General features: G+C 39.2%; 1 protein-coding gene across 2 annotated transcripts in view; it reads right to left on the bottom strand.

The window, feature by feature from the left end:
* The window catches only part of LOC140197956 (zinc finger E-box-binding homeobox 2-like), a 145369-nt gene that overhangs the window by 25337 nt on the left and 95743 nt on the right, over positions 1 to 24289 (bottom strand). Inside the window, exons 3-4 of one of the 2 annotated variants that reach the window (XM_072258624.1) lie at positions 14527 to 14778; positions 429 to 500 (exon numbers count right to left, since the gene is read on the bottom strand). In XM_072258624.1, the coding sequence (XP_072114725.1) occupies positions 429 to 500; positions 14527 to 14778 (324 nt within the window). Of the gene's footprint in view, positions 1 to 428; positions 501 to 14520; positions 14779 to 24289 lie in introns of both variants that reach the window. The other variant, XM_072258623.1, reaches the window with a different exon arrangement.

Raw genomic sequence — 24289 nt, forward strand, 5'->3', positions numbered from 1 at the left:
TGGATTCACCTAGAATGGCTTTGAAGAACTTTGGATCAGAATTAAAGGGACTCAATTCCATGACTGTCTGCTGTTTAATTTACTGTTGTTTACGTAAAGAATAAGCTAATTTAGACTGCAGAGACCGTTAGATACACAAACATTACTACATCTGTGGATTTCCAGCCACACACAGGGAATTGAACCCATTAGATTATTTGGGAGGTGGTACGTGGTTGTAAGGGAAAGCTAAATGGAAAGCACAGGAAGACTGAAAGTAAAGACTGATATAAATCTAATTAAAGTAAACCCACAGCTTTATTCAGAGCACACCTCAGCAGAAACAAGTTTTTTTAAAAAAAATAAATAACCACTGTTTTATGGTGAGGCTTTTATGGTAAAACATCATACCGATGAAAAGTGCTTCAAAGAACAGTCTATGTACTCACCTGTACCTTTACCTCTACTAGGCTGAAGTGTGGCTTCAGGCCCCATGGTGTCATAGTCTTCCTTCATTTCTTCTGCAGAGAAAGAGGACAGGAGAAGGGACTAAGTTTTATGAGCTTTTATTGTGGTTTTGGAACCTGCCAGTCACAGCAAGCAAGACCCGGTAAAGTGAGGGATTCTTTTAAGGTAAACACAGACTGCCCTGAACATTTGTCTTCATCAACTTTGTTCTCGTCTTTTCAATGAATCCAATAATGCTGCATCAGAGCAGTATTTATTTACCTTCAGTGTTATAGCTAGCAATGAAAAACAAAGGTACTCAAGGAAGAAAATGGGGATTAAAAAGTCCCCAAGAATTAAAGGAAGAGAGAAACAAACTCACAGAAAAATAGGGCTGTCAGCTTCAAAAAACAATCTAAGTCAGCAATATTAATTCACAAAGATACACTGAAGTTGAGGTATTTCTGGTAAGAGATTAATAGAAATATAGCCATTGTATTGTACTGTTGCTCATCCATGTGACTAATGTGAGTCATGTGTATCATAAGTTGTTCATCTGAGGGTTCTTTAACCGTCTGAGGAAATAAATGACACAATTTTTGTGTAATAATGGCAATGCCCCAGCTTTCTACTTCTCTAACCATCTAAGTACCTTTTTTAGGTAAAGGGTAAGAGATTTTCTTCAGTTCTCTAGTATCTGTTTGCTTCACCCAGCATTAATAAATAGGAAAAATGTTTACAGATTTCTTTCTTGAACTCAGTTTTGTTGTTGCAGTTGCATAGACTGTGTGGCACCTAAAGTGAAAACCACTACAATCATGGCCTTGTAAACAAACTAGACTCAAAACAGAACATTCAAGCTGTGTAAAAGAGGCAGTATCCCTTTGGTTAGTCCCTTGAGGCTAGGTTTGAAAGAAAGCCGGGCAAAAACACGTTTTTTCTACACACATCGTTGTCCTCGAGTGCAAAATGATCAATGTGCCGCAGTAAATAATACAGCAGCCATAGACGACAGATATCAGAAAGCCTGTTTATTAAGCACTCCTCAGTACATGTGTTAAGTTCTCTCACTACAGATCACTTAATCATTCTTTTTCTTTAACTAATATGAGAAAGCAATAAATACACTCTAAAACAATCATAATGTGCTATTATTTATTGTTCATGGAAGAAATCTCAAAGAGCCACTTGGCTCTGGGCACCAAGGGTTGAAGAGAAAAAAAAGAACCTGATTCGCAGGTGATATATTTGAGTGTCTGTCAGTGATAATGATGTCATGTTTCCCAGCACACTGTGTCCACCATTGTGGGATAAAAGAATGTCAAGGACAATTCAAAACACAAAACTTTTATTGTGCTGTAACCGGAAGGAACAGAAAGAACTTGAGCAGGTCAACTACGCTCTTCAGCTGAGAACCTATTTCCTGAGAGAGAGAGAGAGAGAGAGAGAGAGAGAGAGAGAGAGAGAGAGAGAGAGAGAGAGAGGGAGAGAGGGAGAGAGGGGGAGGGAAAGAGGGAGAGAGGGGGAGGGAGAGAGGGAGAGAGGGGGAGAGTAGATCTGAAAGAGAAGGCCATCTGAACCCATACTGGTGCTAGATATTGATTGAGTGGCACAGAAGTAAAATTGTTTCGGAGTTTAGCAATGATAGATCGGAGTTGAGGAATATCTTTATGTGCATGAGTATTTGTAACTGCTTCAATACTGTCTGCGTGCTCAGATTGTGTATCTGTGTAAAGTAATATAGATGAAATTGCTGCTGGAGGAATGAGAATAAATCGCTAAAATAAAATTATATAATCATAGATAGAATCTATGTCATCAGATGATAAAATTATTAATTAGTCAGTGAGTGAATTGTTGGCAAGTGGCAGTTTATCTTCAAGGTTAGAATCTGTGCCTGTGGCCTGAAAGGAGTTAAATGTACAGCCTTCATTATATAAGGATCTCACAAAGTCTTCCCGTTTTCAAGCAGACAGATAATTTTTTGTATCACTTTAGGCATTCACTTATTTCTCCACAGCCGAATTGTTCATCCTACCATGGCCCTAACGACTCCAGGAGCTCCAAGCATTCAGGCCTCCGTTAACAAAACGGGTTGGAGCACAATGGAAAAGACCGCCAGGGCAAGGTGCAGAAGCAGGAAAAATTGCAATGTATAAAAGACATTTGGATAGGTATATGGGGAGAAAAGGTTTAGAGGGATATGGGCAAACATAGGCAATAGGACAACATCTAGATAGACATCTGAATTGTTATGGACAGGTTGGACAAAGGGCCTGTTTCTGTGCTTTACAACTCTATGACTCTGAATGAGACATTGCATAAGGAAACATTGTACACTTTGGAACTCAGAATATTAATGGGTAACTCAACTGAAATTTTGGGATATCAATTATACATTTTGTAGTAAGAAAGCATCTCCACTGGCAGGCCATTTACAACTGAAGTTAGGAAACATATCTGGTAAAATTCTGGATCTCTTTTCTGAAAATGAACTCAATTGTCAATTTTAAATCTAAGATTCAGGTTTTTGGTTTTTTTTTGGAATTGATTTGAGGGGCCAAGAAATAAAATCGGTTACTTACTTCTCTATATGGCAAATCAAGTAGCCTTAACTTTTGGTTCATATCTTTCCCTTCTTTGACTACTACTTCCATGTCTTGATTGAGTGAATCCACCACAAAACTCACTCCTACTCTCTCACAGCTGATCATGGTGTCTCAGTTCTGTTTGGTTGTGCAAAAGCAGAATGTGTCATGCATGTATAATAAAAATTCCTTACGTTGAAGGTCTGATTTAACTGATTTCAAAACTGACATGGGGTGTATGTAAGTCTGTATTGACTCTATTTACTTCAGCTAAATAAACGTCTAAACTTCATGTTCCAAATTCATTCCAGAAAGAAAGAGTTTGGAGCTTCCCTCATACAATTAAGTCGTGTTTTCCTTTGTTTTAGATATCTGACTCTAGTCAGTTGCCTACCTGCAGAAACAGATAGCTCTGATCCAGGGAAAGGGTTAACACACTTGTAATGAAGTTGACTAATGAATCTCTAATGCCTGACCATGTCTTCAGAATGTAGCCTTGACAGCTTTGCAGTGGGCGTTATGCATGTTCTCTGGGGTGACCTTACACTAGCCCATTGTACTTATTAGCAATATGGATTATTGCCAGAACGTACTGAAGCTGGTATGACACTGCCATGCCTTCACTTGTGTAGGCGCAAACTGTGTATGGATTGACTACACATAATGTTCTGCTCCACGCGTGCCTTTAGTGTCAATCGTCGCAGCGCCAAAGTCTTGCTAATTTACTTTAGAATTTAAATATAAGAAAATGTTAAGTGATATAGACTGAGCTGCTTCAAGCTACTAAGTGGCATTCTGGAAGGTATCACTTGTCAAGATTAGTCTCAATGTATACTGATATATTACACAAACTCTCCATCCCATTCCTCATAAGATATTAAATGTGATTTTTTAAAAATCTTTTTTTAAGCTATCAGATAATCAAAGTGCTCCACGATCAGCAACAAAAATATTAGGTTGGCTCTGATTCTTCATAACTCTGCCTAGTTCCTACTGATATTACCAATGTAAGCACAGCAGATGACTGTAGTATTGGCTTTGGCTGCCACATCGGCCACTGTCAGACAGCCTTTTCATTCACATGTGAACAATGGCTTCTTACACAAGATATCTGAGGGCAACAACCACTCATGGAGCCCTACACCAGCCAGGGGAATGAAAAAACAAAGAATATTCCTGTTATGGGGGAGCCGCAGAAAATGCTTAATATGCTTGCAGGACCCTTAAATCTTTCCCCCTCCATGAGCTAAGATTCCTTCTATCAAAGTGTTTAAATGCATAAAATCATCTATTCTGACCAGCAGCTACTTGTGACTGAAACCATTAGAAGCTAAACAACAAAACAATCCAGCACCTAACAGGGTACTAAATTATATTCTATTCCACCTCAACTGTCCACACTCTATTATGCACACATTTTCAGTTTGGAATTTTTGTCACAGGGAAAATGCTGCATTTTTGAAGATAATAAGCATTATAGTGAAACTTTGCACCTTCAGTATTTGAGTTTTGGCTAATGTCTTTTTAAGATGTAATTATTTAATACGCAGTTATATCATGTAGTACCATCTTGGAACATTTCATAAAGCATTTTGCACTGAATTACTATTGAAAGCAATGACTTATCATGTGGGTAGTCAGAGCTGAACTGATGAAACTTCATGAGAACATAAAAAATAGAAGCAAAAACAGTTCATGCAGCCCCTTTGGCCTGCTCCACTGTAGATCTTGAATCTTATCCATTTACCCACCTAATCATTATCTCCTTCAATTCCCTCACTATCAGCAACTGAACTTTCAAAGCTATCTTCATGCAGAACAAATACATGAAGAAATTTCCCATTATCACAGTCCTAAACTGCTGATCACCTACACTAAGACTCTATTCCCTCCTTTACCCTTCTGCCCAGTTCGCACACTCATTGGTCCCAGGTTGTTTTTAAGCAACAATAACATTAAGTCATGGATTCATAGAGACATGGAAACAGGCCTTTCAGCCCAACCAATCCATGCTGACCAATATGCCCATCTACCTGGTACCAATTGCCTGTATTTGGCCCAGATACCTCTAAACTTTCCTTATTCGACTTCCTGTCCAACTGAATTTTATATGGTGTTAGTTGAGAGATTTGACTTTTTGACTGATCAGTGCTAAACGTGAATGAAGTGCACAGAGCACAGGGAAGAGAAACAAAATGACTTACTGCTTTCTTGGCTATTAAAGTTGAAAGTTTCATTAACGTAACATCCACCTCTACTTCCTTAGTAGTTTGCAGAGATTCCGCATAACATCTAAAACTTTTGACAAACTTCTATAGATGTATAGTGGAGAGTACATTGACTGGCCACCAATGCCTTTAAATGGAAAATCCTACAAATAGTTGTGGATTTAGCCTAGTACATCACAGGTAAAGCCCTCCCAAGTAATCATTGAGCAGATCTACATGAAATGCTGTCGTAGGAAAACAGCATCCATCATCAGGGATCCCCAACACCCAGGTCGTGCTCTCTTCTCACTGCTACCATCAGATAGAAGGTATAAGAGCCTCAGGCCTCACACCACCAGGTTCAAGAAAAGTGATTACCCCTCAACAATCAGGTTCTTGAACAAAAGGGGAAAACTACACTCAACTTCACTTGCCCCATCATTGAAATGTTCCCACATCCAATGAAATCATGTTTTAGGTCTCTTTATCTTATTATCTCATGTTTTTATTATTTATTGCTATTTACTTATATTTGCATTTGCAGCTTGTTGTCTTCTGCACGCTGGTTGATTTTTCATTGATCCTATTATAGTTACTCTTCTCAGAATCAGAATCAGATGTAATATCATTGGCATGTCGTGAAATTTGTTAACTTTACGGCAACACTACAATTAAGTACATCACAAGTAAATATAGAGGGAAAAAACAGAGTTACATAAAGTATATATGTATGTCTATTAAATAATTAAGTTTAAATAAGTGATGCAAAAAAACAGAAATAAAAAAGTAGTGAGGTAGTATTCATATGTTTAATGTCCATTTAGAAATCAGATGGCAGAGGGGAAGAAGCTGTTCCTGAAACACTGCGAGTGTGCCTTCAGGCTTCTGTACCTCCCTCCCCATGGTAACAGTGTGAAGGGGGTACGTTCTGGATGGTGGGCCTCCTTAATGATGCAGCCGCACCTTGAAGATGTCTTGGATACTGTGGAGGCCAGTACCCATGATGGAGCTCACTACTTTTACAGGTATCTGCAACTTATTTCAATCTTATATAGAAACACCAACCCCATCATAGTAGACTATGATGCAGCCAGTCAGAATGCCCTCCAAGGTACATTTGTAGAAGTTTTCAAGTATTTTAGGTGACAAACTAAATCTCCTAATGAAATATAGTTGTGGTCTTGCCTCCCTTATAGCTGCATCTACTCTATAGATTTGTTGAGTATGTCCACAAGAAAATGAATCTCAGGGGTACATATGGTGACATATATGTACTTGGAATTAATAAAATTTGCTTTGAACTTCGAACATTATTCCTGGTTGCTCCTTTCAATCATCCTGTTCTCCGTGCCCTGCCTTTCTGAGATCCTTACTTACCTAAGGATTACTGATGGCCAAGCCATGTCTTACCATTCAAAGCCTCCAGCCCAAAATCTACTGCAAATACAAAGCTGGCATCTGCATGTTAGCTTGGCCCACCAAAACAATGCCCAATATCAAAAGCAACACACACAATATGCTGGAGGAACTCAGCAGGCCAGACAGCATCAATGAAAAAGAGCAAGCAATCGATTCTTAGCCCAAGACTTTTCATCAGGACTGAAAAGAAAGAGAACTCAGAGTAAGATAGTGGGGGAAGGGGAGGAAGACGTACAAGGTGGTAGGTGATAGTGAAACCAGGAGTGGGAGAGAGGGAAGTAAAGAGCTGGGAAGTTGATTGATGAAAGTGATAAAGGACTGAAGAAGGGGGAATCTGACAGGAGATGGTAGAAGACCATGAAAGAATGGGAAGGGGGAGGAGCACCAGAAGATGGTGATGGGTGGGTAAGGAGATCATGTGAGTGAAGAAAACAGGAATGAGGAATGGTGAAGGAGAGGCAGGGAGATTACCGACATTTGAGAATTCAATGTTCATACCATTAATTTGGAGACTAATGCCCAATATCAAACGCATTTGGACCTGCTGTGAGAAGCGTCAAAATTCTAAGCCACTATGCCGCTAAAATTTTCTGAGTCAATATTCTCAGTTTTAAATCCCTCCTTGATAAATTGAATTAAGGCATATATTTATTACAAGGAGTCAAATGAGATGTGTTTGCTTGCAAATACAACAGAACCAGCAAGTATGTCAAAAGTAGATTATATTCCTTATTTAGATTTGTATTGAGGTTTGTTCCCATGTGAAATTCCACATATATTGTCAGTGTAATTTACAGTCAGTGTAATTTATAATCAGTTGCAAAAGGAAAATTGTAAATACACAAAATTGTGAATTATGTTACATTCACAGACCTGTGCTCTCTTTGAACCAGTACAGATTCATTTTCAAATCCCAGTATCAGTTCTGACAATCCAAGCAAATCATACCATTTATTTAAAGGGTATTTGAGTGGTTGAACCTGGGCATTGAACTTGTACATAAAAGTCAAGCTGATTAGAATCTTCACAGGAAAAACTAAAAGAGATTGTACAGAGAAAATTATTTAAAAAAATAAGAAGACTGTTTTACCTATAAAACATTGCTTTACAATCTTTTTATTTCTTTTCCACTTAAGGTTTTAGATAATACTATTAAAAAATAATTGTATTGACATTGTAAATGTTTTTTAAGGACCAGTGGGAGATCTCAAAGAGTGCAATTTAATTCAAAAAACCTGACAATAATGAGAGAAAGTGTTTTCTGTGTTTAACCTCCAGATTAGCTTGCACAGACAACTTCAAAACCATGTGGTGTTGATACTTCCTCAGAGAAGGATCTTAAGATATGGCAGCAAATTATGTAGAGTGAGAAGTGTAGATAGAACTCAAAAGTTTAACTGAAACTTTTGATGAATAAAAATATTCAACTGCCAACATTACAATATCAAGATGGAACAGGAAGTTTTTAACAGGACAATAATACAAGATAGATAAAGTTTTTATTAATATCATCTGAATTCCTGTCAGAGCCACTGTCTGAAAACGTCATTGTTGGTCTGAAGTTTGGTTTTCTACTCTTAATAAAACCAAGATTCAAATGTTCCAAAGTTCTTTATGTCCAGTAACATCTGAAATAGGTAGTTAATGTTGCATTGTAGTAGAAATAGTACATAGGGAGAACTTCTGATCATTTCTCAGTTGTCAGTAGTGAAACCAACAACATACATTTATAGATGACACCCAAGCTCATGCCATATGACTTAATTTGTAACATATGATTTATTCTGCAACAAAAGGGACAGGGATTGGACCATGTTCCTACATCCTAATGTTAACAACACTAGGAATCATTATTCTCATTAGATGCATGAAAAGGATTCAATATAAAAGATTAATTTAGAAGTGTTAGTGCCTTCCATAGGAGTTGCATTTCCTTTGGCAATCATCTTCTACCCTAATTAAACATATTTATCTTTCTACCACTCTCTGTTATTTCTTTATTACATTTTAACTTTATTGTTAACAGTTAAACATTTTCAAGTAATAATGAATGTAATTGTGATTCCTCTTTGGTCAAGTGATGAATCTTTTTTAAAAAAGTTGACATTTTTAAGTGCAAAGATTAAAGCTGTGAGTGGTTGTGAATTATTAGATTCACAATTGATCCACAGCTTTACATTTACAACCAACCCAAAATATTGTTGATTTTTGTGTTGAAGTGTAACTCTCCTACCATTACTAATTCTGTCAAATGATCTTCTGCTGGGTGTTCTCGAAAAAAGTTCCAGGACTTTTCATGCAATTATCAAGGACATGTAACTGAAGTGAAATCCCTGGGGCAAGGGTGCAAACTTTAATCAGGAGTCCTGTGCTGTGGCATTCCAATGTTGTGCATAGGAATTAATGTTGGCTAGCAGAAGTATTATGTTTTATGAAAATAAGAGGTAAATGCAGCTAATATCCAGACTGGTATAATTTACCAAAGGTTCAATTGCTGAATGTTCAGATATTCGTTTGGTTCTACATCGACAGATTTTATTTGAAGTACAAAATTACAGTACGTTTAGGGAGTGAGTCCAGCTTCACTCTCTGAGCAAGAATACTTGCATGCTGGGAATGTGTATTGGAAATTGTCCAAACATAGTGCACCATTTTCTGTTCATTCACCAGAAGCAGAGTGTCACAGAGTGCTCCCTTTGGAATTAACATTTCCTATTTGCAAATTTAACTACTAGTATTTCCTATGACCAAATTCTACTGCCCGAGTCAGAGATGTACCTGGAAAATTCATGCAACCTGAATCGACTGAAGGCTGTTCACAAATGTTAGCACTTATTTCAAAAATAGACAAGATAGCTGACCGTGTGCAGATAAGGCTAAGATCAAAGCAGATGTAATCTGCACCAACTTCTGCTTAGCCGCTTGAGGAAGAAGAGGACAATATGGTGGGTTCCTGTAATCACAGGTCCATCTAGACTGAGCTGTCTCCTCTAACCCTCCCCAATGACAAGTGCACTAAAGTTTAAGATTAGAGCAATCAGCCCTGCTGTCGCTGAGTTTTTTTAAAAAGTGGTTACGAAATATCCCACAGGACACCTACTTCCTTGTTTTCAGGTGCCCAGACTTGCAGATGACATTTGTCAGCTTATTTAAAACTGAATAAGTTGCTGCTTTGTGGAAAAAAAAATCTTATTCTCCTGCTGTCCTCATGCATTTGTTGCAAGTGCACGGTCAATCTCTTGAACATTCTTAAAATGGTAGTCAAGGATAGCACAATTAGGAAACCCACTTTTGAAAAGTACTGAAGTTTTGTAATCTTATTGCATGCAATGGCAATGCTGTTTAGGAGTGCTTCTTGGCATGAACTGAAAGTTCTGTTTCCCCTTGCTCTCCTGTAAATGCTGACACTCACAGAGGTACAGTTCTGAGAGGTCAGCAGTTTTTTTTTATTCTGCAGGAGCTTCTGTAAAAGCAGGATACTTGACGTTGGTGATAACCAGATAAATGCAATGGTGGATCCTGATCTCTGGGCGGTCTGCAGAGCAGTGGACAGCTCTGAGCCTTGTCGACATTCCAACAGGAAGTCGCACTCATCCAAGTCAGTGGCTGGTCAACTGAAGACTGGCTCTTACATTAGGCAAGGCCACAGTTCAGTTAAACTGAGCACCGGGAAAAACAGAGAAGTCAGACACTGTAATCTTGATCTCAGCAGTCCTAGACCATAATTTTAAGTAACAGAAGGGGCAAAAAGGACAAGAGCGTGGATAACAAAGTAATCACCGCATTTATACCTCGGTATATCTCTGGTCAGGTCACTCGTCCGAGTGCTACTGGTACCATGTAACCCCGTACTACCTGTTGCATGGTCAGGTGGTCAGCAACTAAACCGGCTCCACCACCAGGCTTGCCTGGTGAGGAGGGTGGCTAGACACCCTGCAGGACGAAAAACAAGACCTGTCAAAGGGCAGATGAACCCTCTCATAGGGTCAACAGCCATCTAGCAAACACGTGCCATGAAGAGCGGAAAGGGCATCCCTTGCATCAAAGCTTGGTCTGGCTATTCACTGCAACAGAACTTCCCCCAGCTGTCTTGGACCCCACCATGCCACTGGATCTGGGAGGGGATGTCGAGAGGGTGGGTCTGGACCTGGGCAACCCCCTATTCACCTAAAATCTACTCACACACACGCTATTCCTTTCTGAGGAGTGGGGTACCACCCCACTGACTGACTGAAAGGAACCATCATTATCCTATGGGATGGATAGCCAGGGAGAGAGACCTCGGTATTTCAACAGAACGGGTGGCAGGATGGAGATACATTTCTATCAACGGAAATGTAAGGTGCTCCTTCCCTTCATTAGTCCACAGGTCAATTAGCTTCCTTCCACTCCCCCCGCCCACCCGCCGATCAGGGTCATGTGAAGCCATGGGAAAAGTTGGTTGATGTTCATATGAGCAGCTGGTGTATATCACAAGTCCTGGTCATGTAACCACCAACACCAGGCAAACAATCTCTGAAAGGTGTTGATAATGGCTGGGGACACCCGTCTTGTACAGGAACGAGGCAATAGCAAAAATTTGCCGAGAACAGTAATGGTCTTGGGGCTAAGATCGCCTACGTCATACAACATGGCATATAGGGATGATGATGATGATTTCAACAGAGAATCACTGAAGATTCCATCAGAAGGCTTTTTTCAGTAAACCTTTGCACATAATATCAGCAAAAAGGTAGTGGTAATTGATTTATTTGGCATAAATGAGAAGGGTACTAATGGTCTACTAAAGTCAATCCAGAAGTACAGTAATATCAATAGAAAATAAAGTCTCATTGACCAACAAGATCCCAGATAAAATCATCCAGGCCTTCACCATTCATATCCCTGGCGTGAAAGCCAAATGTTTCAGCTTTGTATATCTCCAGATTTCTGAAGGGCTATTGGCGCATGAATATGATGATTTTATCTGGGATCTTGTTGGTCAAAGAGACTTTATTTTCTATTGATATTACTGTACTTCTGGATTGACTTTGGTAGACCATTAATTATAAAATAGGATCTGGATTAACTAAAGCCTCACCATATCATTAAATGGTGACAGCTCAACAATTGTCCCAAGATTAAAGGGTTCAAGTGGGATAAAAGGAAAAAAATAGCATGCTCTGTGGCATCTTGTCCTTACCCAGGCGCCAAAAGCACAAAGGACTTTTAAGTAAATAATCCTGCCATGGTGCTTAACATCACTAAGCTATTTCTTCTTGTTTGTGTCACACTTGCTTCAGGTGTTAAAATCCTAGCATTGCACTTACCTTTCAGAATTCCCACATATAAGTTTCACAGGCGGTATATTTTATATCCTCTCTTTAATGCAGGAGTTCCCAACCTGAGGTCCATTGAGCTCTTGCTCAATGATAATGGTCCATGGCATAAAAAAGGTTGGGAACCCCTGGTCTAATGTATGTCCTGCAGTTATGGCCCGCCTCCCTTTGTCCATGCTTACCAGTGATCTAAATGCCTATCCTGGTCTGACCTACAGCTCATATCCCATGCCACCTTCCACCTTACAAAAAGAATTGAAGAAGGTAGCATTAAACATTCAGGGTGCAGCTCAACACAAGGCCTTGGGAAATAGATGAATATTTATTTTTTTTATGAAACCCAAGCAGTCACGGGCAGAATGTAAACTCCTTACAGACTGTGGCTGGAATTGAACCCAGGTTGTCTGTACTGTAGAGTGTTGTCCTAACAACTACGCTACTGTGCCAACCCTCAATGAAACAATGAAACAAACGCATGTCAGGGTCAAAGGAACCAATTATAGGGGAATAAGCTTGTGTTGAGCATAGACTGGTATGCTGAACGGGATTTTCGGTGCTATAAATTCTAGGTGAGAAAATGTCTCTTCTGACTCATTGTGAACTGTTCCATTGAAGATTCACTAGCTTCAATGGAAAAAATGTCAGATTCTTTAGCAAGACAGAGATTTTCTTGTAGTTACATTATATTCTTTCAATGGGTAGCATAAAAGTAACCTTGATGATAAGGGTTTGTCCTACATTATTACATCATGTACATAATATGGGACAGACTTTTATCACTAAGTACATTTTTATTACCACACCTCTCCACTCCCAATGTCTTCCTGTAAAGTCTGAAAATATGCTCATTTATTTCCATTTGTATTTTCCCTCACCAGAAGTATCTTCCCAAGCTAATCCTTAAAGATGGCATAACTCAGCAGCACATTAAAAGAATCCCCAAAATTGGTACATTTTAAATATATATATAAATATATTTCTATTTATATAAGAAATAGATTTCCACTGAGGGTGGGTGGGATAACAACCAGAGGTCATAGGTTAAAGGTGAAAGGTGAAAAGCTTAAGGGGAACATGAGGGGAAACCTCTTCTCTTAGGGATCATGAGAGTGTGGAGTGAGCTGCCAGCAGCACAAGTGGTGCATGCAAACTTGATTTCAACACTTAACAGAAGTTTGGATAGGTACATGGATGGTGGGGGCATGGAGGGTTATGGTCTGGGTGTAGGCTGAAGGGAGCAGGCAGTTTAAATGTTTTGCCATGAACCAAATGGCCTGCCTTGTGATGTATTTTTCAATGACTCTCTCTATATTTTACCACAGAATGCTGACAAGTAAACAAGAGCAGGCAAAATCTGAGTATGTAAAAATGCCACGTTTAACAGATTTGATTATAAACAATCTGCTGTGACAATTATTCAAATTCAGCTATTGAACTTGGGCTCAGCAGCTCCAGGGGTTCCCAACCTGTTTTAGTGCCATGGCCCAATACCATTTAGCACGGGGTCTGTGGACCCAGGTTGGGAACTACTGCTCTGTCCCAACAACTGCTGCAAATGGCCATGCAAGAAATATTTTAAAATGGAGACAAAAAGTAGTGTGAATGTGAAGAAGAACTTTTTTTAAAAAACTGAATTGTTATGATTTGGAATTCACTGCCTGCAGGATGATAGAAACAGAATCAGTTAGGATTTCTACTGAGAAATAGAGAAGCTCTTGAAGGAATATAATTTCAGATCTGTGAAGAAAGACCAAGAAATGCATCTGACATCACAAAGACCTGATAACTAAACACCTTCCTTCTGTGCATAATAATTCCATGATTTTCTGAATGTCGCATTCATCTCACAGACGAGGAAGTTGAGCACATTTGAAGTGAATACTCAGAAAATGTAGCATACGCCTTCTTGACATCAAGTATTTGACATTCATTGAATGCCAAAAGCAGATGTGCATCAATACACGGGATAATAATATTGTCGATATTGAATAAATGGAAATAATAGTGTTTTAATGTTCGACTGTATGGCATGAGGATCCCAAGATCGTGAAGATTTTATTTTGAACATTGACCTCTTCTCACTATATATAAGAGTATGTAGATCTTTGATTGGCAGGAAATATCAGCAATGAATTTTTCATGTCAGTTCATAGGGACCAGTGTCAAACTACAGGCCTTAGGCATGATGATAAAGTGATGTTATTTCCCCATAATTAAACAATAATTACAATCTGTACTCTTCCCTCATGTTATTCTTTAATTAAAATCCACACCAGGTAAGTGAAAGATGCATAAAAATGTTATCAGGGCTCTCTTATGAGTTTAACTCATTTACAAAGTTGCATTAGCTTCTGAAGGGTGTCACAAAATTCAATGCATGATAGTGATTGAATCATCACTTAACCTGCAAAATTTAGAATATAAAACATCTTTAGCTCATTCCACTGTTTAAACAGTGCATTGAGTCAAATTAATTGGAATGAGTTTTGTGTAATGCCAACATCATGTGTTTTAATATTTTTGGAACAGTGATCCTATCACTAGTCTAAAAGATAGACTCACCAGTACCATGTATTGAGACTGGGAGTGTCTCCCTGCTGTGCCAGGTATGGTCCACGACACAATCTCTCTTCTCACTTTCTTCATCCTCTCTTGGCAACAATACTTGGTTCCCATGTGGGGAAGAATTGTGGTTGGGCATAGTCACTGGACTGGAATCTCGGTCCAGGGCATTTATAATACTGTCTTCTTCTGCAATGTGAAGCTTGTCTTCATCGTCTGTTTCTGAACCCGTATCCACTACATTCTCATAGTTCAAAACTGCAACAGAAAAAAGGAAATAGAGGATCTGAGGGTTAGGATTTTAAAAAAAAGGTATTTGAAACCATAGCTTTCATGAAGTGAACTACAAAATGCTGAACATTTCCTGCATTTGGACCGCATGGCCATGTCTTTTTAAATGAATTCCTCTAACCAGGATGTAACGATTGTCCATCTCCTTTACAAAATTTTGAGAACACTGGCAAAACATGCAGATTATGCTTCAAATCATGTTTCAACTGTCAGAACAAGTCAAGAGCAAAAATAAACCAGTTTATTTTTCCACACAGATCTGATGCACTCACACTAGCATTCCTTAAAATAGACAGTTTATAAATAAGGTCTTTGAACTGAATGGAAGGTGGCTGCTTCTGCATTAGTCTGCCTTTCCAGTCATTCAGTGTGCATGGTAGTACATAAATTGTCCACTTTGCCACTAAACAAGAAAGATTAGTGTAATAAACACAGGGGCATTAGTTTAGCTGAAGAAACATACCATCAGATACACATATGCAGACATAACACTGCCAGAAACTGTTTAACCCAGCTCACAGGAAACTCAAATGGACACACTTGCATGCAAATACACATGCTCAAAGCCAAGCCGCTCAGCTATATGACATCATGGGAAGGAGAAACAAGAGAAAAATATCCCAACTCTTTTCAGGCTTCACTCTTTAATAGAGAAATCCCTTGGTTTTATCAGCCGAACTATCTCAAGTAGCTCTTGCCAGCTATCAGATTATACAGAGTGGCAGGAACAGAATTTTGGTTGTATCAGGTTTAGAATCCTGCCCTCATGAATTCGTACAACATTGAAATCTTTTTTTATTATTAACAATTTCAGGGCATGATATCTGCAGCTTTTGGAAGATTTATTGGTTTGTCCTTTAAATGTAATGTTAAAATATTCTTTAAAAATATTAGCCAGACAAAAAAAGGTTATGCTGCGCATATCTACTCATAATATGATCTTTGTACAATCCGCGGGCCTGCACTTGCCTTTCCAACAACTGCACAACAGGTGCAAATTAAAATGAAAACGGCAGCAAAGTTGGGCAAACAGAAATGCTGTCCTGGTTTGAATACCAATTGACGGGCGAAACAAAACCTTTTCAAAGAGGTGTGACCACAAGGGTTTAGCCAAGTTCAGCCTGAGAAATGCCCTTTGAAAATAAATGATTTTTTTACATAAAGTGGGGATATTCATCTTCAATCTAGCTGTGTGGTCCAGATATACCTTGGCACAATTGGTTGCGCCCTTCCTTTGCAAGAGCGGTTTAACCATTTCTTAGCAACATGTCGAAGATACTTTATTGCACAAGGGTTCAAGCCTTCACTGGATATATTTGTCTCGGGCTACAACAAAAGGCCCAAGCCCTGGGAAGCTATCAACCCATCCCCTAAAAACTGGTCTCTGGGTGCAAGGGAAATAAAGAGAGGGCTTGAAGGAGTGAATAAAATTATCTAAGGCTGGACAAGCATTAAAAGGCTTTCTTTTCCACAAAAAAACATGCCTTGTAAGGTCTTTTGCTTGTCCACAGCATTCTTTCTGAATAACACGTGAGCAGCTCAGTGCAGTGTGATTCAAATACTTCAGAGAAAAGGGTGATACATGATTAATCACTAGGTACTGCACTCACAAATATCAGCACAAGCTATACAAGCAATGAAGTCATGTCTCAGTGTAGGGGCAGCAGCAGGACATATATCACCCTCAAAGGGCAGGAATACCTTCCCAACCTGCGAGACCTGGACAACAGTAAATATTGTTCTCTTCATAAATACCAATTTCTGTCTTGACAAGAATGTCTCCTCTGAGCAATAAGCAAAAACCGCAACACCAGCAATTGGCTCAGAGACCTCACTTTGACTGTGGGAAAGATGGAACAATAGTGCTTGGTTGAACATTACCATTTTATTGCACCGGTAAGCCCAGCACTCCCTCACCAAGACAAAAACAATGGATACTGAAGTTGTCCTTTTTTTAAAAAAAAGCAAATCAGTAATCAACTTGGTAGTAAAAGCATTCTTGATGAAATCAGAAGACTACTTATTCAATAAATCGTGCAACCTCCAGATTTTTAATTAATGCAGTTTACAAAAACAGAAATGGTCTAATCCACCTAGATACCTGAAATAACAAAAACATGTTCCCTTAATTGGCAATAGTGTGAATTTGAACTAAAATAACAATCCACTGTTTTGTTTATCATCTCAAAATAAAGGATTTAATTCTTTTTCCTCATAAAATGACAAAAAAAAACAATCCAGTTTTTTCCCTAATAGCTGCAGGGACTTTATTCTAGTGCTATATGCTTCTGGTGTAAAGTGGGCCATTTCATATACATGGTTCCTCTAGATTTACCCAAAAGCCACCACTGAAGTTTAAATCATCAGGCTGCAAGTTGGCATACGTACAGGGTATTAATTCAACCTAAGAAGAAGTGGGTGCCTGAAAAATGTTCCAGAGTTATTTTGTAATCAGTCACAGATGAAGAGAAAGAGAGAGAGAGTGAGAGACAGGGAAAGGGGAGGGAGGAAGGGAAGTATGAGTGAGTGAAAAAGAAAGAGATGACCATTTGCTGGCCCAGAGTAAACAATAACCCCATATTAGTCCCAGAACAATGCAAAATTCCTGCCGAGTGAATGACTGCAAAGCTTAGCAAACTAAGCATGTAGAAATCTCATTGCGATCCATGGAAGGATACCATGGTGGAAATACCACCAGTGATCAAATCATTCAAGCTCAACAGTGCCTAACTTACAACAGTCGATCCGGCTTTTCAAGTTTGTAAAGAAAGTGTTTAGTAATTTTTTTTAAAACTTTCTCCAACTTCTGTTGGTGCAAAATTTTCTTAAATGCCTCCTTTGAGCCATAATTTTCAATGGTACATTTACTGAAGGGAAGTTCATCTATTCAAATAAGTATTTTATTTTTCCTACCCAAGTTTTGTTTTATAACAGAAATATTAACCTTGCCATTATGTATCATTGTGCTGTATCATAACAGAACATTTTAGAGATATTTTGAAAAGTAAAGTAACAGAGTTTCAGCCTTCAACAGGACAAGATACTAGACTCTAACTTCAACTCTTAAAACATGAAGGGACAAAACCTAAACATTAAAAAAGTCACACTAGTGTGGCTTTAGATTACCATCCCTTCCTGATACAAGAAGAAAATAAAATGTATGCTTCCATCTTGCTGCAAGCTGTGCTGAAATATAAATAAATAATGCTCTAAGTATGATCTGGGTACAGCATGCACCCACACACATAAGCAATACCACATTAACTCACTCTTGTGATTTTATTTTCTCATTTTAAAGCGCAATACAGATGTTCTCATAAGTCCAAGAAAGTGTTTGCCTACACAGCTTCTCCAGCTCTTCTCACTGAAGTATGATGTACATATATGAAATAAAACAAAGTAAATATATTTCTGAAGGCTGTGTGTGCTTTGGTCCTGTATTTCTCCTTCTAAACTGTACATGGTGATAAGATAAAATGTCTCAATGGGAACAGACTTACTGTGCACTTTTAAGGCTGCTCTGTTCCTACAACATTTTTCTGAACCATTGAAATTCAGGCTCAGCCAGCCAGACACCTACACAAACTAAATGGCTTTAGTGAGATTGTCAGAGAAACAATTATCGAGCTGCTTTTGCAAAAAAAAAGCTGGCTTGAAAAAAGACAGTTCCACCTCAAAATGGCTTTATTCTAGCAGAATAAAGGGTTGCAAGGACATGTTGCATTAACAACACCATGTTTGGCAAGCCATTTTTCATTTTGTTTGCAAATGTGCAAATCATGTTCAACGTGCCATTGCATCACTAGCAATTGATATCATCATTATTGTAGAAATGACACACAATGCTGCCCCTTGCAAAATAAAAGAGATTTGCCAGGCAGTTCTTCTTTATAGGTTTTACAGCAACCATAACATTCCCACAACACATCAGTCGCTGTGTTGTAAATAATATGCAGAACATCAGGACTGAAGTCCTCCTTGCCCCATTATATGCAAAGAAATAGAAAGAATTTGCAGCACAGAAACACGCCATTTGCTCAGATGGGTAATAAACACCTTCTCTGAAAAGTGCCTGCCATAATGCTTAATAAAATATACATTAGTATCCGCTCCCACTTTGAGTTGATTGATCAGGTATTTGCCTGGTGTAGTGAGCTTAGGCATTCCAGTGATGACCCTTAAGAATCCTTAACAACAATTTTGAAATTATGGAGTCCCTTTCACACAAGAAAATATCTAAGTGCTTAAGGAGAGTTAGCCAATTGAGCTTGATGCTAAGCTGCAAGGAAATATTAAGTCACTTTCAGAAGCTGAGAAGACCATAAGACATAGGAAAAGTATTAGGCCATTTAACCCATCGGGTCTGCTCTGCTGTTCCATCTTGACTGCCTTATTAACCCTCTCAACTCCATTCTCCAGAAAGAGAGATAAACCAAGAATCACCATAAAGGAGGAAGGGGAGATAGGTGATGAAATTTAAGAAAAAAGAATGCCGAAGGCAAACCTGCCTAGGACAGAATTTGGAGATGACCAGCAGTTGTAGGAGCAGAAAGTGCTATAGGTGGGATTTGATGGTGTCAGTTTTGACGTAGGTAGTGTGGTTTTCAATCACTTCAGGCTTATGAAGAATCCAGTAAAGGAAGATGGCCAGGAGTGTACTAAAATTGTGGTCCAAAGGTAAGAAAAGAAAAGGTAGATAACAGTTTCAGCAGCAGATCCGGATCAGACTGGTGTTTTACAGGTGGAACCAGGTGGTCTAAGTGATGTTGCAACTTCATGATCCAAAGCCATTCTCAGAGACAAGATGTCGCACAGAAATTACAAATGGCTTAGTTCAGTTTGGACGGTCAGAGAGAAGGGATGGAATCAGAGGCTAAGGAAACAACGTTGGTGAAAGGGAATTTTAGCAACATCATAAGTAAAGGAAATTTCTGCACAACCAATGCTATATATTGCACAAGTCATCTGTAGACAATTTAGAGGGAGTAGAGTGATGAAGAAAGGTGAAGATGAATGTCACAACTATTCATGCAGAAACAGATGTAGTGACTTCTACTAATGTTGTTATAGGTTTTAGTGGCGTGGTGGGGAGAAGATAAGTCTCTACTAAAGGAGGTGCAAGGCACTACTTCCCTCCACTCGCCTGCTGGTCACCACTGGGCAAGGTGTAGCATCTGCTTAGCCCCCAGATCAAGGTCATGTGAAGCCATGGGAGCAGGTGGTGGATGGTCGTATGAATAGCTGGTACATATCACAAGTCCTGTTCATGCAACGACTGATGCCAAGCAGACAATCTCTGAAGACTATTGATAATGACTGGGGTCACCCATCTTGTAAAGACACTGCCCAGAAGAAGGCAATGGCAAACCATTTCTGCCGAAAAAATTGCTAGGCACAATCATGGTCAAAGACCATGATCACCTACATCAGATGATACGGCACATAATGATGACGATGACAGGTTTTAATGCTGATGACAAGTCGTAGAGGCCAAGGATAGATTCAGGAGGACACCACAGACACTGGTGAGATTCAGGATATACTTGCAGGTGGTTATCTGATTACAAATGGTTAGATTAAAGTGAAAACAGGTAAGTCATTAGAGTTGATGGATATGGACAATTGTGTCAAAGGCAACAGAGAAGTCAAGGAGGATGAGTTGGGTTAGAAGGCTCGGTGGTACAACTAGTAAAGCTGTTGTCTCATAGCTCCCTAATTCAATCTTGACATCTGGTATTATCTGCATGAAGATTACGTAAAATCACCGTACTGTCTGGATTTCTTACAGATGATCCATTTTCGTCACATATACCAGAGGTGCGCAAACTAGTCAGATAAACAGCAGCGGTAAATTACATGTAGTGTGTAGATGAGTACTAGAATCTGGAGGAAAAATAAAATAGGATTCCTGTCAACAGATACTTGATGGTCAGGGTGAATGGCCTGTTTTTAATGCTGTATGACTCTATTGGCTATGTTGCTATCATACAGGATGTTCAAAGTTCAAAGTACATTTATGATCAAAGACTCTATGCAGTATACAACCCTTAGATTCATCTCTCCACAGACAGCCACAAAACAAAGGAAGCTATAGAAACAGTTCAAAGAAAAATATGTCATAATGAACTTGCATCTGCTTTTGTTTTTATCATGTAAAAGGCAACTTGTTTGAAAGATACATCTTGCTGAAGGTTTTTTCCTCATGAGGGAGATTTTAGAACTACGGGTCACTTCTTAAAATAAGGAGTCAACCAATTAAAGCAAGGACGAGGTAGAGTTTTAATTTTCTCGGAGGGTTGCAAGTATTTGCAAGTGACTTCTTCAAAGGGTGGTGGATGTGGTATCTGTGAACATTTTTATGACAGATAGATAGATGCATGATAAACAAGGGGTGAATGGTTACCACGGGTAGAGAGGAATGCAGAGTTGAAGTTACAATCAGATTAGCCATAAACTAATTAAGTAGCAGAACAGACATGACAGTCCACGTGGCTTCCTAAACTCAATGCATGTATGCACATATGCAGTAAGAGACACTCAGTTGTTTTGAGGCAGGAAAATTGACAAGACTCCTCGATCAGCACGGGTGAATTGGGCTGAAGTGCCTGCTTCTGTGCTGTATAATTCAATGCCTTTGTGACTCAGAATTGATGTTAGAAAATACCTTTAAGTTAATTTCAAAAAACAGCTGGGGTTAACTGATCAAATTGATGTTCAAGACATATGGAGTTGTTTGGACAATTTACTTTAACTTGATTTAAACTGTCAATCAGTTAGGGTTAACATTGAAATTATATTTATTAGGTTTCTCCCTGGTGCTTGGCCCTCCTCCACTCACCCTTCCCATCCCAATCTAGAAACAGCCAATCAATTTTATATCGATATCGAGACGAGACAGCTTATTTCTCCTAAAGGTCCTGGGCACTCCTTTATTATCAATACCTGGTGCAAGATGAAAGACTACTGTTGCTCATCTAATGGGTCAGATCACAGAAATGAATGAATGACCATAGATGTTCACTCATTTAGTATGACGAGAGTGTGAGCATAGGTGTTCACTCATTCACCTCAGCATTGACTGATTCAATTCAACACTCAGTGGCACTTTATTAAGTACCTCCTACACTTAATAAAGTGGCCACTGAGTGTATGTTTGTAGTCTTCTGCTGCTGTAGACCATCTACTTCAAAGCACGACGTATTGTGCACTCAGATGCTCATCTAGACACTTCTGTTATAATGCATGATTATTCGAGTTACTGTCACCTTGAACCATTTTGGTCATTCTCCTCTGACCTCTCATTAACAAGGCATTTTTGCCCACAGAACTGCCACTCACTGGATGCTTTTATATTGTTTCTTGCACCACTCTCTTTAAACCCTAGAGACTGTTGTTCATGAAAATCCCAAGAGATCAGCATTTTCTGAGATACTCAAACCACCCCATCTGGCACAAAGAATCCAGGGTTAAGGTCACTTCGATCCCATTTCTTCCCCATTCTGATGTTTGGTGTGAACAACAACTAAACCTCCTGACCATGTCTGCATGCATCTACTGTATGCATTGAATTGCTGCCATGATTGTTTGATTAGATATTTGCATTATTGAGCAGGTGTATAGAGTGGCCACTAAGTGTATCTCCCACTCAGAAGCTTGTGCATTTCAGCTATTTTTTTGCTCGTCTGCAGGTCACCCTTAGGCAAGGTGTAGCACCTGCTTAGCCCCCCCCCCCCGTATCAGGGTCACGTGAAGTCAAGGGAGCAGATGGTGGATGGTCGTATGAGCAACTGGTTCATATCACAAGTCCTGGTTATGCAACCACTAACAGAAGGCAGACAATCTCTGAAGAGCATTGATAATGGCTGGCGTCTCCCGTCTTGTAAAAGATACTACCCAGAAGAAAGCAATGGCAAACCACTTCTGCAGAAATAATTGTCAAGAACAATCATGGTCACAGAAAGACCATGATCGCCTGCTTCATACAACATGGCATATAAAAATGATGATTATGATCTAAATAATAATGTTATACCTTACCAAAATGTTTTGCACAACTTTGAAACACAACCAACCAACTTAGCAAAGTGCACAACCTTCAGAGTGGTCCAGGCATTCTAATAATGGGGGCATCCATTTGCTGTTTCACAAATCACACGTGTTCAGCAGTGACAATCACACTCAGCAAAGACGTCATCACGGCAAACTGCTTCCTGACTTGTCTCCAAGCAAATTAGATGGCATGGGGCGTCAAGTAAGGACAACAATGCATTAATTGTAGGCTTGTAAATAAGAGCTGACAGCTGATATGCTTGTCTTCCACTGAATGGTGTTTAAAGAACCAAGTCTAATGTGGGAGAAAATAAAACAAAAACATAATATTGTAAAGGTCTGATCTTCTATAAAGCATTATACCACCTACCTTTATAGATCATAATCTCAATGTGCCAGATTGCACAGAAATACTTTTATTTTTTTAAAAAAGCAGCTTTAAATTATGATAAAAGCACTACCAAAATATACTCTTCCCTACTAAATACTGAAACAACCACTTGAAGCTTTTAGCTCAAAGGTTATGAAAAATGTTATAGTAAATAGTCTGACTATCTAGTTTCACTCTTGGCTGACTTCACTTGCACTCAGCACCATGCATTATTCTCACAAAAGGAGAGGAACTTGAACCATTGGTTAGCACCTAGAACTTAAAACATTACAGCATAGTGTAAGCCCTTTGACCCACTATGTTGTGCCAAACTTTTAACCTACTCTAAGTTCGATCCCTCCTGCATTGACCTCCATTTTTCTATCATTCATGTGCCTATCCAAGAGTTTCTAGTGTATCTCCCCCTACCACCATCCCTATAATGGTGTTCCATACACACACCATCATCATCATCATCATTACGTGCCGTGAAGTACGATGTGGGTGATTATAGTTTTTGACCATGATTGTTCTTGGCAATTTTTTCTGCAGAAATGGTTTACCATTGCCTTCTTCTGGGCAGTATCTTTACAAGACAGGTGACCCCAGCTATGATCAATACTCTTCAGAGTTTGTCTGCCCGGCGTCAGTGGTCGCATAACCAGGCTTGTTATACATCACTTTGTAAAAAACTTACCTCTGACATCCCCCCCTCCCACATACCTTCCTTCAATCATCTTGTATTAGCCACTTCTGCCCTGGGAAAAAGTCTCTGGCTATCCACATGATCTATGCCTCTTAGCATCTTGTACGGATGATAAGAGGAACAGAAAAAGTTGTGGCAAATGGTACCAAAAGAGGATCTGACACTCAGCACTGACTGGAGCCATGGGTCCAATCCATCACCCTTCTCTTAAGACATAGAACACCAGAGCACAGTACAGGCCCATGATGCTGTGCTAACCATTTAATCTACTCTAAGATCAATCCAACCCATCTCTCCTACATAGCCCTCCATTTATCTATCATCTATGTGAATTGCATCATCTCCAATTCAAA

This window comes from Mobula birostris, chromosome 5 (genome assembly GCF_030028105.1).
Source record: "Mobula birostris isolate sMobBir1 chromosome 5, sMobBir1.hap1, whole genome shotgun sequence".
Classification (NCBI taxonomy): domain Eukaryota; kingdom Metazoa; phylum Chordata; class Chondrichthyes; order Myliobatiformes; family Myliobatidae; genus Mobula; species Mobula birostris.